The sequence below is a fragment of the Meriones unguiculatus genome, chromosome 16 (genome assembly GCF_030254825.1).
Source record: "Meriones unguiculatus strain TT.TT164.6M chromosome 16, Bangor_MerUng_6.1, whole genome shotgun sequence".
Classification (NCBI taxonomy): domain Eukaryota; kingdom Metazoa; phylum Chordata; class Mammalia; order Rodentia; family Muridae; genus Meriones; species Meriones unguiculatus.
The window spans coordinates 25,402,011-25,419,309 of NC_083363.1; the positions used below are offsets into that span (position 1 = coordinate 25,402,011).

The window sequence follows — 17,299 nt, forward strand, 5'->3', positions numbered from 1 at the left end:
GCACCATCATACCCAGTTTATGCCGTGCTTGAGTCAGACACTGGGGTTCATAGATTCTAGGAATATACTCTACCAACTGAGGGGTGTCTCAACCCCCAGGGGTTCTCATTTTCACTCTATTTTCAGTGCTGGGCATTGGATCCAAGGCCTCAGACATGCTAGGCAAGTGTTCGTCACTAAGCTATATCACTACCTTTCTTTCTCTTTCTTTCTTTCTTTCTTTCTTTCTTTCTTTCTTTCTTTCTTTCTTTCTTTCTTCCTTTCTTTCAACTTTTCAGTAAGTTTCACAGGAGACCCTTGAACTTATTCTCACAGCCTCTCAAGTATCTGAGATTGTAAACCTGTCTAACTAGGCCCTCCCCGTGACTGAGTCCCTTATATAGGACAAATGTGAAAAGACTTTGTTTACTGCACTGTCACCTGAGAGACAGACCTGTGAGCAAGCACTGTCTGAATAGAGTGGTAGAGGTGACTGTGTCAAAGGACAAGGAGATTGCTGAATCCCTGTGGCCCCTGGACGAAGGACAGAGCAAGTACAGGGATCAGGGTGGTGGGACCAATTGGTAGCCATGAATTGTGGGTGCTATAGGCAGCCTGTCAAAGGCTTTATGAGCACATCTGCTTGGGCTACCTAGATAAGGAAGGCTACCTCAAAAGGAGGAGAGTGTGTCCTGTTATTATTAGGTGACCTTATATAGGTTTGGTGTGGCTGAAGCTAGCAAAAGACCTGGCATGAGAACCCCAGAAACTGCCAAGACATAAGTCAGTTCCCTGAGTGTGAACCTGACCTTGGAACCCCATCTAGTGAGACAGCTCTATGTCCTTCTTGGTGATAGAATGCGTATTCTCTTTTGCCAGAAGATAGCCAAGACAATAGAGATGAGGGAGACACTAGATTCTCTTCTCACCCCTGCCACCCTCCACAGAGGTGAGGTGGGGCCCTACCCTGTCCTTCCCCTGACATGCACCCCAGCACTGAACATTGTAGGTTTGCACCACAGGAAGACACATGCATTGCCCAAGCTGTGGGCCTGGCCTAGTAACCTCAAACCCTCCTAACAGGGCAGGCTGTGGGGGTCTGGCTTCAGCTCAGAAGCCAAGGAAATAAAAGCAAGAGGGCTGCAGGGGAGAGGACCAAGGTTCAAGCACCCCACCCTCCAGCCCCAGCATCCCAAGTGATTATCAGACTCTCAGGAAATCTTCAAGGAGTGTGGGACAATGGGACAGTGGCCATGAGAAGGCTGGACTCCAACCATTCTTTACAGCTGGTCCTCTTGTCCCTTAGTGATGGCTACAGGGACTGGGGCAGGACAAGGCTCAAGCTGGCCTTCTGGAAGAGGAATGTGAATGTTCATAGCTGTAATCAGGACCATGCAGAACACAAAGGGACTGTGTTGGTCTTCCTTGACTTTTTTGTGTTGTCACATAGCACCACGTGTTATGGAGAAAGATGTAAAAACCTGCCTGAATTGCAAAGGGCACAGGAAAGATCTTGAAAGTATTTTCTGCCTGGAAGGATTGCTAAAGCCATTCTAGTGTCTAGTCTATTCCAAATTCAGTAAGATGTCTTTCTCTACCCTAGTGAGAAATGTTAGCATACTGCCTTCTCCTCCTTGAGTGCTTACTATCATTTTTCATTTATTTATTTACTCTGTGTGTGTATTTATACCTATGTAGATTCTTGCATGCCACAGTAAGCATGAGGAGGTCAGAAGACAATAGCAGAAGTTGGTTTTTCTCCTTCCACCATGTAGTCCCAGGTATTGATCTCAGGCCTTAAGGTTTGGTGACAAGTGCCTATACCAGTTGAGTCATCTGGCTGTCCCCCAGTCCTTGCTACCTTACTAAAGATTCTTAAGGACTCTAAGATCCAAAGTAGTGTGTGTCTCATGATGGGGTTCTGTAAAAGTCACTTTTGTTTGCCTGATTTAATTGCCATCTACATGCCTTACTGCCTCCGTCTGCTAACCTAGGCCTAGTCCTAGAAGCTTCTAGACTCCATATGATCTAATCTAGGCCTAGGATGTTTTCAGCCTCTGAGACTTATTGCTGAACAAGCTCATGATTTCTGGTCATGTCTGAGCTCATAGCTGGCTGATTCACCTTAGCTGTTCAGGCTTAAAATCCTCTCCCTGATGATTTATTCAATCTGGCTTTTCTCTCAGCCTCTAAATTGCTCTGCTTGCCCTCAAACTAACTCCAAAAATATGTTCTAATCTTCTGGATCCTTCTCACTCTCTGGCTCATTCTGTCTTCACCTGTATCTAGCTTGTTTTCTCTTCAACCTGTTTCTGTAAAACTCTCCCAGTAAAACTGCCTCCTTTCCCTCATTCTCTGTGCTGCTCCCTTAAGTAGCTTGCCTTTCCTATCTGTTCTCTTGAGAGTTGTCGTATCTTATTCTGTCAAATATTGCTCTGATTCTTCACTTTTCTGCCACTCAATTACACATTTTAAACATGAGTGCTTTCTTCTACAAACTGACTTTACCTTCATCGTTTGGGATTAAAGGTGTGTGCCATGCCTGGACCTGTTAGCACTACTTTTTAACTCTTTTTATTTTGGTTTCTTATACCTCTACCTGCCTTCAACCACCCCAAAACACTAAGTAGAAGAGAAAGAAGATTAGTGGGGAGAGGGGTTATAGACCTCTTTAGACTACTTCTAGCTGGTTAGAGTCATCAGGTTCTTTGGAGCAAAACCAATCTCAGTCTTTAGGATATCTGGTGTCAGGAAACCCTGCTTTTAAAGTCAAAGTCTGGAATTTCCAGGTAGCCTCTGAGATCGGTCTATGATGATGGACTTTCATTCTCAGCAGGGAGCCCTCTTCTCTGCCTGATCTGGGGAGCCTGAAACCCCATATCCTCTACCTGAGGCATGTCATGTAGTCCTCAGGGAAAAGTACAGGTTCAACTCCTTTTCTCCTGGTAAAACATGTTCAGCAAGCAGCTGGGGATTCCTGGAAATACCTCACCCTACACTAAGGAGATCTTTGATTTCAGCAAATGACCTTTAATTGTACCTGGAGATTCTCCCCTACCCATAGGATAATTAAGTACTATATTCTCCTTCTTGTGATAGGACCACGCTACTGCATGTAAATGAGGTACTATATCACCACATGTGAATCAGGTAGCCCTAGCACATCTGGCCCCATTGAATCAAACACATCCACCCTCAAAACCCCTCCCACTGCCTAAGGTTTAAGAATCCCTGGTTTCACTTGAAATAAAGGTGCTGCTTGATACCATTAGCTTTCCAGCATGACTTCCTGAGCCTCCATTATTCTGGAAAAGGGAGGGCCCCTTTCTCCCTGGAAATTCACCACTGAACTCCCCAGGCTTGGCTGGAGCCTGCCCTACCACCACAAGCTCAGTGTTGACCACTGGTGAAGCTCCCACAGGGCCTGGACCTGCCTACCAGCCCTTCAGGACTGTACCTCACCGGACCTGACTTCCAGCCTGTTGGGACTGAGCCTTGTCAGACCCGTGTTTTGGCTGCAAGCCAACCATGCACGGGCTTTGGCCTGCATCCCTACTGTCAACTCAGCAGCTTAGCCATAGGGCTGTTAACACTTCAGTATCATCACGGGCTTTTAGAATACCCTAGTCTCCACTGCCATGTGGTACCAGTAATCTCATTTTAAAAGAGCTAACTGTAACACCCAGTGCAAAACTCATTTCCACCACCCACCCCACCCTGTGTGACAAGAAGCCTCACCTAGCACAGCAGCTTCACCCTAAAGTGCTCTAGCCATTCCAGAGAAAAATGGAAACTCTGATCTCGGGGTTCCTCTGTTCTTCGTCTGGGAGCTGATAGCCATGTCCAAGTCTACCAACAGATGAGCAATGGCAATCCAGCAGTCCAGCTAACCAGCAAACCAGTAAACAGCAAACACAGTAGCAGGATACACCAGCAGCCTTCTTTCCACTCATCTCCTTCACACACACACCCCATCTGTCTGAGCGCTGATATTTATACCCTCTCTGAGTCCTCAGATTTCTACTAACTGTAGCTGGCAAAGATCATGCCCCCTGAACAAGGCAATTATAGTTAACAGCTATGGATAAACTAAGACAGACCCATATCCCACACTTGGGATTACAACAAAAACTTGCTTACATAACTGAATTTTTAAAGAAACCAAATCTTTATCCATTGATGTGATGGCCCTTTATAACTGCAGTCCTACATCATCTGCCTTTAACAACAGTCCATTTCAGCATCAAGGTTTTCCAATCTGCCAGTCTGATGAATGATCTGTCCTTCTTCAGCTGGTTTGCTGAGCTGTCCCAAGCAAGGTGGAATCTCTTCCTTCCTCAAGTCATGCCTTTCATGTGGATTGGGTGCACAACATGATGCATCCATCATGTTTTTGTTTTTTGTTTTTTGTTTTTGTTGTTGTTGTTGTTGATGCAACCCATAGTTGTGATTCACTGTCTCAGAGGCTCCTGCATTGTTCCTTGCTCTGGGCTTAAGGCTCCCACTGTTCCAATGTCTCCCGAGTGTCTCTGGATGGCCAGCCAAACTCACACAACTGAATTTTCCTCTGGAGATAATCCCAGGTGAATTTCTTATCTGTAGTTTTATGTCAGATGTCTCCTGTTCTCTGTGACATTTCTGTCAGATGTCCTTTGCTTTCTGCAATGTTGGTGGGCTTTCTTTGTATTCAATCAAGTTGAGTTATCCTTCCAACCACGTTGAACACCATATGTAATAGTAACTTTTATTTGCCTGCTGTAGCTGTTGAATTGGAGGCTTATAAAAGTTACTATATGACTATTCACAATGAGACAGAACTCCAGGGCATCTGAACTAGAAAGAATGTTAGAGGTCAAAGCAGGTCTGTCATTCATAGACAGAAAACCCCCAGAGAGGAGGTGTCATATACTCAGTGTCACACATATCCTTCTCAAGGCTACTATTTCTGCTTTGGAAATAGTCTTCAAAGCCCCTGTCCCCAAGACCTAGAGCTAAGATCCCAAGAGTCATCATTTCCTTCAGGGCAGTGGCCATCTTCTTGGGTTCTCTGGGACCTTTCCATCTCTCCATCACTGTGCAGGTAGCTCTGGGTCCAGATAGAACTGAGAAAAAAAGTTGCAGTCATGTTGGGTAGATTGCCCTTTTTATGTCATTTTTTTCCCCATTCATCCTTGGCAGTGGCCTTCTTACATCCTCTCACCCAGCCATCTCTTCATTTCTTCTATCCTCACTGTTCCACTATAGCCTCGAATGACAGTGTATTTGTCACTTTTGTGTAGCTGAGACCAATACACCTGAGGGAGGGCACGGCAGATGGTCCAGCTAGTAAAGTGCTTGTCATAAAAGCATGAGGACCTAAATGGGCCCCCATAAGAAGTAGGATTCGGTGGCCTGTACCTATGATCCCAGCACTTGGGATGTAGACACCAGAATTTTGGGGCTCTCTGCCCTAATCAGTGAGCTCCATGTTTAATGAGAGACCATGGCCCCTAAAATAAGATGGAGGGGCTTGAACAATGGCTCTGTGGTTAAGAGCCTCAGGCATGTTTGTTTTAAATATCTAAATGCACAAGAAGTAAAAACCAAAAGGTGTCTACTTTGTGATGTTCAGTTAATTCATACATTCATCCAACTTTTGATAATTTGTTGCTAATTGTGTGTTTCAATTAAAACTCAGCTCACTAATTTCTGGAAATATGTCTAAGGGCTTAGGGTTCTTTTTAATGTTTATATTATTATTATGATAGAGAAATAAGAGGACAACTTACAAAACTTGGTTCTTTTTCTACCATGTGGATCCCAGCAATCAAACTCAGTCATCAGGCTTGGCAACAAGTGCCCTTATCTGTGGAGCACGCAGGGAGGGTGTCTTCGACTTTTCCCCTCTTATTGTGTAGAGCCAGTCATCCACCTACAATATGTTCTTCAGTTCTGATTGTCTGAGTATGATTTAGGGTCTGACGGTCCAAGCACCAGCTGGACCACAAAAGCTTCTTACAGTGAAGTTGTGTTCTATGGTTTGATTTTTCAGAAAGAGGACAACAAATTCTAACCATTAAAGTACTCAAGCCTGATGTCCTGCCTCTTTAAAGTACTAGAAATGTGTATTTTAAAAATTTACATGTTGGGCTGAGGACTTCATGCTCTTGCCTCTTGTAGACTGGTCAGGAAGATTATAGACATTGTTCTTCATTGGGGAGGCTGCCAGAGTTCATCCCATGTACCTGGAGGGTCTGTGGGAGTTGATTTCTTTTTTTTTTTTTTAAAGATTTATTTATTTATTATGCATACAGTATTCTGTCTGCATATATGCCTGTATGCCAGAAGAGGACACCAGATCTCATTATAGATGGTTGTGAGCCACCATGTGGTGCTGGGAATTGAACTCAGGACCTCTGAAAGAGCAGCCAGTGCTCTTAACCTCTGAGCCATCTCTCCAGCTCCAGGAGGTTGATTTATTTGAAACAAAGAATCGCTATATAACCATGATTGACCTCAGTTTAATTGTGTAGGCTAACCTGGCCTTGGATTTACAGCAATCCTCCTGCCTCTGCTTCCCAAGAGTTGGGATTATAGATATATGCCACCATGCCTAACTCTATACACCAGTTTTAATCACTGGGTCACTTTGCTGACAAGAATTTCAAGCTTGCATCTGGTTTCAGGAGTGTTATGATTGATTGGTGATGTCTGCCATGAGCATAGACATAAAAATAGTGATATATGTCTCAACCTGGCCCAAAACAGTTACCTGGCTTGGTTTTAACAAAGCCTCTGCACGTTCTCCTACCAGCCTGTGACTTTCTCCCCAACCCATTCTCTCCTCTTTTCTTCCCTATACTGAGCAAACTGAGTGAGTTTAACGACTCCCCCCCCAAAACAACAACAACAACAACAACACAGCAGTCTGGATCCATCTTGATCCCTCTGACCCCCTGACCAAGGCACCTGACCATGTTCTTCTCTCCAGGCCACCACCCACGTGTATGTGACTATAGTGGATGAGAATGATAATGCTCCAGTGTTCCAGCAGCCACATTATGAGGTGGTTCTGGACGAAGGCCCGGATACAGTCAACGCCAGCCTTATCACCATCCAGGCGCTGGATCTGGATGAGGGGCCGAATGGCACTGTCACCTATGCCATTGTGGCAGGCAACATCATCAATACCTTCCGAATCAACAGGCACACGGTCAGCAGCTGGGGCCAGGGTCCAGGAGGGAGCATAGCCTCTCCAGGGCTTGGTGGGAAGCTTGGTGATACTATAGGGCATAAGGCATAAACATAGAGCCCAGAAGTAAACTGGAGTACCCAGTGGCAGGGGTTAGGGGGTAGAAAGATAGGACCTATCTGCCTTCAGTAATGCTGTAACTGATTACTGATGTCTGTTATAGACACAGACACAACAATTGTAGCTAGGATGTTAGAGTCTAGTTGGTATATCATCAAATGGCCTAGGCCCATCACTCATCATCCTCTCCCCTTGTACTCTCTGTATTCACAGGGTGTCATTACAGCTGCCAAGGAGCTAGACTATGAGATCAGTCATGGCCGCTACACCCTGATTGTCACCGCCACAGACCAGTGTCCTATATTGTCTCACCGCCTCACCTCTACCACCACGGTATGTAAATGGAATACACCCCAATGTGGAGGGTGAGGGAGCACAGAGAGGACTCACGAGGCTCCATGGTGGAAGGGGAAGGAAAGTAAACGCCTGTTGGCAGGAAATGCCTGAATGTGAGCGCTCCTGTTCATCTCTGCAGCTCATCCAGACTTGTTGTGTTGCTATGAGGTAGTCACTGTGACTGTGTCTAACAGATGAGTGAAAACACCCTCCTTCTTCCCCTTCATGGGAACAGCATGCCCTCTGGTCAAACTAGCAATGATTTAGATCCTAGCTCTTTTACTTCCTGGCTGTGTGACTCTGGGAAAATCACTTAACCTCCCTGAATTTTAGTTTCCTAATGAATGAAAGCTATGTTTCAGGATACGGGAGGAGCAAATGGGACTACATACGATGACCAGAGTATAGGGATGAGTAGGCTGTGCCCATAAAGACACACAGAAAGTAGAGACTCGGAAAGTCCAAGCTCAAGACCAGCTAAGGCTATGTAGAAAGACCTATGTCAAAGGTGGGGGAGGGGAGGCTAGGGTGAAGGTCAATGGTACAGTGCTTACCTACAATGGGCAAGGTCATGAGTTCAATTCCCAGAAACACACAAACACACAAAGGTGGGGGGACTTGGAGCAGAGCTCACACACATACATGCACAGCTTAAATGCCCTCCCACACTGTGGCACTCCACACACTCCCCTGATCCCATGGGTAACAGCATCAGACATAGCATAAGGTGCAGTTGCTGAGGTTCTCCAGGCAACTGGGGCCAATCCTGGCTAAGCTGTCCACTGCCTCAGGTGCTCGTGAATGTGAATGACATCAATGACAACGTGCCCACTTTCCCTCGGGACTATGAAGGACCATTTGACATCACCGAGGGCCAGCCAGGGCCCAGAGTATGGACATTCCTGGCCCACGACCGGGACTCTGGTCCCAATGGGCAGGTGGAGTACAGCGTTGTGGATGGAGACCCACTGGGTAAGGGGGCCTGTGCTGGGCAGTGTGGCGGGCGTGACCAGGGGCCTCTCTTCACCTGCTCAGGACTGGGGCAAGGGAGGTCCATACAGTCCATTCACTCCTGTGTGACCTTGCCCTCTGTCATGAGCCTCAGTCCCACATGCCTTATCCCAGGGGAGAATGCCATGGCATCTGAGACATAGGCTGGTGGCCTTGGAGGGTGGAAACATCCATCTTATTCTTGAGAATGTATTCAGCTGGTGGAAGGCAAGCATCCCTTACCACAAGTATCTCAGTACGCTAGGACCTAAGTTACACATTTGGGGAACACTGGGCTCCTGTGAACACCTCAGTGTCACCCAACAAAAGCCTACACAGTTGGCCAGGGTGGCCCACACCTTTCATTCCAGTCCTCAGGAGGTAGAGGGAGGTGGATCAGTGTGAGTTCAAGGATAGCCACTGCTACCCAGTGAGGTGTTTTTAAAAAGCAAAAAGATGAGACAGCCTACATGGCCGCTAAATTGGCTCATAGGCTAGAGGTGGGAGGCTTGAAAAAACCACTCTCAAGATACTTTGTTAGCTAGAACAGGAATCTTAAGGGGTTAGGGAATTCATCAAGAGACATGCATGGAAAGAACGGCCTTCAAAGGCTGTAATGGAGAAGTGGCAGATACTGTGGCAGCCACTGGTCACCCACAAGGCCTTGGGGGTGCCAGGCCTCCCTGTTCTTAAGAACAAAAGCAGACATCGAATATTTGTAAATTACCTCAATCATTCCATGACAAAGACCTACTATGTGCTGGTCATATGCCAAGGGATGCAGATGAGAAATGAGCCAAGTGAACAAACAGGGACTAGGTGTTCACAGAGAACAGCAAGCACAAAGGTCCTGAGACCCCAGCGTGCCTGGTACAATAACACAATCACAAAAAGGCCCGGTGTCTGGTGTGGCTTGAGCAAGAGATGGGGGAGAAAAAAGGATGCCAGCAAGAGGCCTTGGTGTTTAGTGAGGCGGTCACCTTGGTGCTTTGAGCAAGGGAGTAACATGACTTGACTCAGGTTTACTCTCTTTCTCTTCCTTTCTCTTCCCCCTACCCCAATCCCACCCCTTAGATTCATCTTAGAAACTGAAAAGTAGACAAAAACTCTCGCTCAGACTTGTTTTTGGTCTTTTGGTCTTTTTTTTTTTTTAAATCTGCAGTTAAAGGGACACACCCAGGCCATGAAGCACAAAGGTTACTAATGCCTGACTCTGCAGGGTCAGGTCACTGGCCCCAATCTCTAGCCAGAGTGTTTGTGCTGGGTGCTCACATGACCTCCCTGATTCCATCTTTTCATCCAAATTTCCCCAAGCCCAGGAACTACTGTGAAGTCCTTAAGACCTTGGTCAAGACATGTCCCTCCTATGCTCAAAGCTGACCCCAAACCCTATGTGTCTACCTTACTCAGGGAAGGGTGAGTCCTTTTAATAGTCCTCAGATGAAAATCATCTCTTCCACCTTGCTGTTTTTCTCAAATCCCCACTAGTCTTTCTACAACTCCTTGAGCCTACTGGGTATGCTCAGACCTCAGGACCTTTGCACTGGCAATCCCTAGCAATTCTTGTGGGAAAACAAATAAGCCAGAGAAATATGCCATCCCTCCTTGAGCTGAGCTTTGACTACCACTCCTGCCTCCTTCTCAGGACCTCCCCGCTACCCATTCTGGCCAAGCCATCCTGGGATCCCTTCCCAGTACTATACTTTCCATGTGAGGTCTCAGTGCCCCAGAGAGCACCTGGGCTCTTCTTTAGGATGTCCTCTCCCATATTAAGAGTTGCTTTGTTACCAGCCCAACCTGAGGGGATGCCTAACCATGAGACCATTTTCCAGATGGGACAATCAAAGCAAGGCTTGGGAAGAATCTGGCTATAGGCCAAACACAACTGGGCAGAAGGGTGTGACCTCCTGTCTCTAGGTGTGTGGGGTGGGGAGATCAGGCATTCCAGCCAGGGCAAGTCCCTGAGAAGAGTAATCTATCACTGAGGGGTGGGGATATACCCAGGGTTCCACTACCACTCCAGGCCTGCTTCCCCAAGCCTTCCAGAGTAATCAGGTCTTCCTTGCCTTTGCCAGTGTGGAAGGGAGTCATTTGCCAGCACATAGCTAGGTGTCAACAGGTCTGGGAAACCCCAAGAAAGGGAATCCCCATGCTCTGGAGGCCTTGGAGCCTAGGACACAGGAAATCCTCCTTCTACAACTTCCTTACTCCTAAGCAGGGAGGGGCCAGGGATCTTAGGGAGCCTGGGAGTGGAAGAGCTGGTGGGAAATCCCAGCTGCAGGTGGGCGTGGAGGCTGTTGTGGTAGAAGCTGGGCAGGGTTAGTGTCCTGGGATGTGGGAGACAGACAAAAGCCACCAGGATGCCTGGGCCTCTAGCTATGTCAAGCCCCCGTGCTGTGTGCTCCACTCTGGGCCTGAGCCCCAAGTACCAAGAAGAACAGAAAAGGCCAATTGATTATTCCTACTTGTATTCCAGTACTTAGGAGGGTGAGGCAGGAGGACTGTGGTGAATTCCAGGCCAATGTGGGCTATAAGGTGAGATCCTGTCTCAAGAAAAAGAGGATGGGAAAGTGGGTAGCTTTCTCCCCAGCTCTGTTCCTGGAAGAATTGCAGAGATGAAGTGACCCCCCACATTTCTGTTGATTGCCAGAGCCACAGCCCCTTCTCCGTCATCCACAGAGGCTCCCACTTGCTTCTCTAGCCCCCCTCATCCCTCACATCCCTGTCCTCCCTCTCTCTTAAGCCCTGAGGAGTGTTATCTGGGAAGCCTCTGAACCCCAGGGGATTCAACCCTCAGTTCTGCCAATTTACACACCGGAAGTGTAGGAAGTGTGGTTCCTAGCTTCATTTTCCTAAGGACCACAGGACAGACCAGAGTGTGTGACCCTGAGGGTCTTGCTTTAGACGCTTGCACTTGTGTCACTGTTAGACACTAAGCAGGGCACTGGTCTTAGATCTCAGCAGGGTCCAGAGGTGATGTGAGCCTCAAAGGAAAGAAAACAGATTACCATAGGCCTAGAAGATCCGGTCTGGGCCTGACCGGGGTCCCTCATCCTACTATCTTGCTGCCAGGAGCTCACAATATTGCCCCTTCTTTATGGAAGAGATGGTCCTAAAGCACTGTCATTTCTCACAAGACTTCCTATGGCCGTATGGGCTGAGGAGGCTAGAGACAGCAGGCTGAGATCTGCACCCAATGATTCCAGGTTCTTATCTCTATTAGACAAAGAACTCAGAGATGAGATAAAGGAATCAGGAGAGGTTTTCTCTCTCTGTTTGTGTGTGTGTGTGTGTGTGTGTGTGGTAAGTGTGTGTTGTATGAGTGTGCATGTGTGTGGGATGTGTGGGATGTGTGCAGTGTGTATATACAGTGTATGTAGTATGTGTATGTGTGGTGTATGTGTATATGTGGTGTGTGTGTAGTGTATATGTGTGTATGTGGTATGTGGTATGTGTGGTGTGTGTGTGTGTGTATGTGTGTGTGTGCTGTGTGTGTATGTATGTGTTTGGGTATGTTGTGTGGTATGTGTGTTTGTACCTGTATATGTATGTAGATGGTGTATGTGTGTGTGGTATGTGTGGTATGTGTGGTCTGTGTGTGGTGTGTGCATGTATATGTGTGTTTGGGTGTGTGTGTACGTATGTGCATGTGTGTATGACTGTGTGTCTATGTGTAAAAACGTGCACAGGCATGTGGAAGCCTGCAGTCAGCGTCAGGAGTCATCCTTCAGCACTCTTCCACCTTATTAATCGAGGTCGGAACTGCTCCCCAGCTTGTTCTGGGATCTCCTGCCTCTGTCTTCTGAGGCTGGAGTTACAGGTGGGACCACATGACCTTCTGGCCTTTCTGAGGGTTTCTGGGGATCCAAACTCTGCTCCTCATGTTTGCATGGCAAGTGCTTCGATTTCTCAGCCATGTCCCTACCCCAAGGGAGGAAGGGTCATCACCAGGAGAAAACACATATCAAAAGGAAATACGGGCATCTAGAGAAAGGCAAGCAAACAGCAGTTATGGCAAGCTGCTGCTATTATTCATACAAAGCACAGGAGAGGTGCTTTACTTTGGTCATAGTGTTGGCGGCCAGCCTAGACAGTGGCATGATGCTCTGCTGTGACATGGCCCAGTGGTTGTCTCAGCCTCTAAACACCATGCAACTCCTCTGAGATTTTTTTTCTACCTGTCTAGAACAAGCTTTCCAAAGTGCCTGATACCTTTGTTAGTAGGTTTCTGATCACAAGTGGTCAGGAAGAGTGTGTTGTATAAGAAGAGGCCCATAAGCCAGGAGTGATGGCACATTTCTGAAATCCCACACTTGGGGCATGGAGGAATAAGGCATAAGGCTCAGGCATTCAGGAGCAGCCTGGGCTACATGAAACTATGCATCAACACAGACAAAAACAAAGATATCCCACTCCTACTTTTCATCACACTTGGATCAGCCTCTGGTCAGCATGAGCCCAGGGGGGAAGCTGATTGGTCAAAAAAACTGCATATACATGTGGGTATCAGTGCCACCCTCCCATTATGCCCAGAAAGGGCCCCAGAAGGACATGTGTCTCAGCTTCCCTGGTCTTCATAGAGAGAGCTGGCTGGAGGAAAGGAACTCTCAGTGGGAACCAGCTAACACCTGTTCTGGTGGCTCCCAGGGGAGTTTGTGATCTCTCCAGTGGAGGGTGTGCTGAGGGTCCGAAAGGATGTTGAACTGGACCGGGAGACCATTGCTTTCTACAACCTGACCATCTGTGCCCGGGACAGGGGTGTGCCGCCACTCAGCTCCACGGTGAGTCTGGCCCAGCTCCATGGCTTCCCTCAAGGTGTTCCCTGAACACCTTCAAACACTGTCACTCTTGGCCCAGAGAAACCAGAGGTACCTTTCTGGAACGTAGCCTTGAGGACCTTGGCTCTCCAGGGTACTTCCCTTATAATACCCTCTCAAGAGGCCATCTAGACCTCTGCCCCTGAACCAGTCCTGTTACTCTGTACACTTTCTCCCCTGCCTCTGTCATCCCCCCACACTTGATTTTTCTTCCTTCATCTTCCTCTTCCTCCACAACCTTCCTCTCTCAATGCCCTTACTACCTTTGCTCTGTCTATCCCCTCCTCCTCTTTGGTCACATCCACCCCTGGCTCTCCCTCCCCCAGATGCTGGTGGGGATCCGAGTGCTGGACATCAACGACAATGACCCAGTGCTGTTGAATCTTCCCATGAATATCACCATCAGTGAGAACAGCCCAATATCCAGCTTTGTCACCCATGTCCTAGCCAGTGATGCAGACAGTGGCTGCAATGCCCTCCTCACCTTCAACATCACGGCTGGCAACAGGGAGCGGGCCTTCTTCATCAATGCCACGGTAGGTTTGTCCAGGGCCCCCAAGTCCTTACTACCAGAAGCTCATTGAGGAGCTCCAGGTTCCAGAATGGAGCAGAGACTTTCTAGAGGCAGTGAAGAAACTGGACCCCAGAGCATGAATGGCAGCAGTACTAAAGTTAATGGGGAATCCAGCTCCTGACCAGTCTTTGGGAGGCTGAGCAGGAGGATTGCTGTGAGTTCAAGGTTAGTCTGGAATTGATACCAACTCCTAACCAAAAAGCAAGTGGAAGCTGGGTGCAGTGTCGCATCTATAATTCCAGCACTGGAAAAGCAGCACTAAGAAGATTAGGAGTTCAGGGTCCTCCTAGTTCCATAGTGAGTTCGAAGCCAGTCCATGCTATAAAAGACCCTTGTCTAAAAAGGTAAAGCAACAAAGTATAATGAAAAATCTGCTCAAAATAAACCAGCTCCTAGAGCCAAAGCAGGAATTCCAGCCAGCTAGGGCACTCCATCAGCGTTTATCGAACCATGAAGGGAGGCAACAGAAGCAACTGAATTGGCCACAGCTTCATCAGCCAGCCACTCATTTGGTTATAGCTGCATTAATTAGCGCTGGGAAGGGCCAGCTTCCCTAATCCTGCGCTGCTGACGTGGACTGTGGTGCACAGCTCAAGACCCTAGTCCCAGTCAGTAGGCCCCTTTGGTTTTGTTGGACAGCTATTTTCTGATGTCCATCAACCACCCCTGCAACCCTCCTCCACCCCAAGGCCTCTCCTGGGTACTCTAAACTGTAAGATGGCTTGAGCCATACTGAAGTGCACCTGAATTTCTTTCCTGGCCTATTGGAATGTCTATAGACTATTGGCACCCAGGGTCCTCCAACGTGTCCCCTCTTTCGGGGTTGGCCAGAACTTGGTATCATTGAATTACCCTTACCCTGGAAAGATCCTAGTGGCTTCCTTTGACCTTTATCTCTTAGGCTCTTTGGGGAAGGTACTCCCAGCCACCTGGGAACTGTGGGCAGAGCATGGGAAATGGGGTGGTGGGGGATGCCTGCTAATGTAACCAGCCAGACACATCCCAGACAGGGGTCGTCACTGTCAACCGGCCCCTGGACCGAGAGCGCATCCCAGAGTACAGGCTGACAGTCTCCGTAAAGGACAACCCAGAGAACCCACGCATAGCCAGGAAGGTGAGGCTTGGGGTTGGGGGGACAGAGGGGGTAGATGGGGTGAAAGCAAGAGAGAGTGTTGGAGGAAGGTGGTGTGGGAGGAGAGTAGGGGAGAGGGGAAAGGCATGGGGGAGAGCAGGCCATGTGTGTGTGAGAGAGAGTTGTGAGAGTGAGAATAAATACACACTCCTTCCATGGTGGTGGGGTGGCAGTCTGCCACAGGCTTAGGAGCACATATCTGCCTTGGCAAATGCTGACTTCAGTTCTGTCAATAGGATGTGCTAGAGCCAGTTCATTTTTCCCCGCCTCCCTTCTCTTTTTCACAAATTTGTATCCCTAAGTCAGTACTGAGCCTGGCCCAGGGCCAACAACACTTCCTTAGTAAGCCACAGATGTGTGTGCATACATGGGACTCAGACCTGAACTTAGAGGTCCTGAAGGGGGAGGATGGTCCTTCAAACATTAAATGCTCTTTAAAGGTTCTTTAGTGAAAGGCTGTGGGTGCTGTCTGATAGTCCCTTTCCGGTTAGAATTGCTTTGATCTTACCACCCCTGCTGTTGGGGTAGGATCCTTTGCCTGTGTCCTCAGATCTGTTCCTGACTAGCTAAGTGGCTCTGTTGGTACACTGCTTCCTCAGTTTCCCCATCTGATCTATGTACTGGAGCACTAGCAATTTATCAGTGGCTACACCCATGAGGAAAATTACAGCCTCACCTCTAGCAACAGTCCCTCATGAGCCCCTCTCATTTTCGATGAAAAGCTTGAGAAAACCATATGATTTCAGTTTCTGAGTTCATTTATGTGGTGAATTACATTTGTTAGTTAATGTATGTTGAGCTATCTCTGTAATGAAATTAACTTGATCATGCTGATCATTTTGATGTGTCTTTTATTTAGGCTTGCCAGTGTTTTGTTGAGAATTTTTACATCTATATTCAATGAGGAGATTGATTTGTAGGTTGTTGTTGTTGAACTTGGTACCCTGTTGGCACAGAAAGGAAGCCCAGTGGCAGCCATCTCTACTGTAAATTCTATACATTCCACAGAAGTGCTGAAGGTTGATCTGCCATATCCACAGTGTCTGTGGCAGTAGTGGCAACTGTGTTGGTTGTGGTGATGGGAGTTGGTTGGAGCAATAAACAAGTGGACCATGGGGACAGGAAAATCAGCTGTCAGAGTGATAAACTATTCCCGTTCCTTTATTTTCCTAAATATAATGAGTCACTTGTCCACCATGGCTCCTAAGGTGCCATTTTACCCAGAAGTCAATCATGGGAATTTGAGGCAAAGGTTATGCTCTCTGCTTTCTCATCCTAGTGTCACAGAGTTTGATTTAGGGTCCCTAAGAGGATGGATGGTCTGACGTGCAGCTTTGTATGAGAGCAAGGCTGAACTTGGACCAACAGCAATCCTGTGTGAAGGTCTGAAGGCTGGGACTCATCCTCTAGCCTAAAATCCTCCATCCACAAGCAGTGTGGTGTGGCTAAGTACACCTCTCACCCACTCAGCATCCCATTATAATTCTTGTTGAAGCCAAGCAAGGTGGCACATGCCTGTAATTCCAACACTCAGGAGTCAGAGGCTGGCAGATCTCTGTGAGTTTGAGGCCAGTCTTGTCTACAAAGTGAGTCCAGGACAGCCAAAGCTACATAGAGAAGCCCTGTTCTCAAAAAACAAAAAGCAAAAACAAACAAACAAAAAACATACAAACAAAAAAAAAATTCTTGTTCATCAGAAAGGAAAGTGCAGATCAGCCAGTCAGGGGATATGGATAGAAGCTTGCCAAGATCACCCAGTGAGCAGCCAGCAGAGGAGGCACTTGAACTCTAGATCCCTGCTTTAGACTTTTCAACTTCCCATGTCCTAGCATGATCCCTTTCTATAGCACATAATACTTCTACCTTAGGGTTTCTCATTGATGTGGAGAGACACCATGACCAAGGCAAAATTTCATTGAGGCTGGCTTACAGTTTCAAAGGTTTAGTCCATTATCATCATGGCGGGAAGCATGATAGCATGAAGGCAGGCATGGTGCTGGAGAAGGAGCTGAGAGTTCTTGATCCAAAGGCAGCAACAGGGGAATGTGTCACACTTGGCCAAGCCTGAGCACTAGAAGGCCTCAAAGTGCATCCCTGTAGTGACACAGCTCCTCCAACAAGGAGTGCCACTCCCTATGGGTCAAGCGTTCAGACACACTGTCCTATGGGGGCCAAACCTA

At 47.6% G+C, this 17,299-nt stretch overlaps 1 protein-coding gene across 2 annotated transcripts in view; it reads left to right on the forward strand.

The window, feature by feature from the left end:
• Positions 1-17,299, forward strand: part of Cdh23 (cadherin related 23) — a 372,523-nt gene that overhangs the window by 331,596 nt on the left and 23,628 nt on the right. For both annotated transcript variants that reach the window (XM_060369488.1, XM_060369487.1), the window contains 6 exons: positions 6,950-7,171; positions 7,484-7,603; positions 8,398-8,578; positions 13,244-13,377; positions 13,740-13,949; positions 14,994-15,101. In XM_060369488.1, coding sequence (XP_060225471.1) covers positions 6,950-7,171; positions 7,484-7,603; positions 8,398-8,578; positions 13,244-13,377; positions 13,740-13,949; positions 14,994-15,101 — 975 coding nt within the window. The remainder of the gene's footprint in view (positions 1-6,949; positions 7,172-7,483; positions 7,604-8,397; positions 8,579-13,243; positions 13,378-13,739; positions 13,950-14,993; positions 15,102-17,299) is intronic.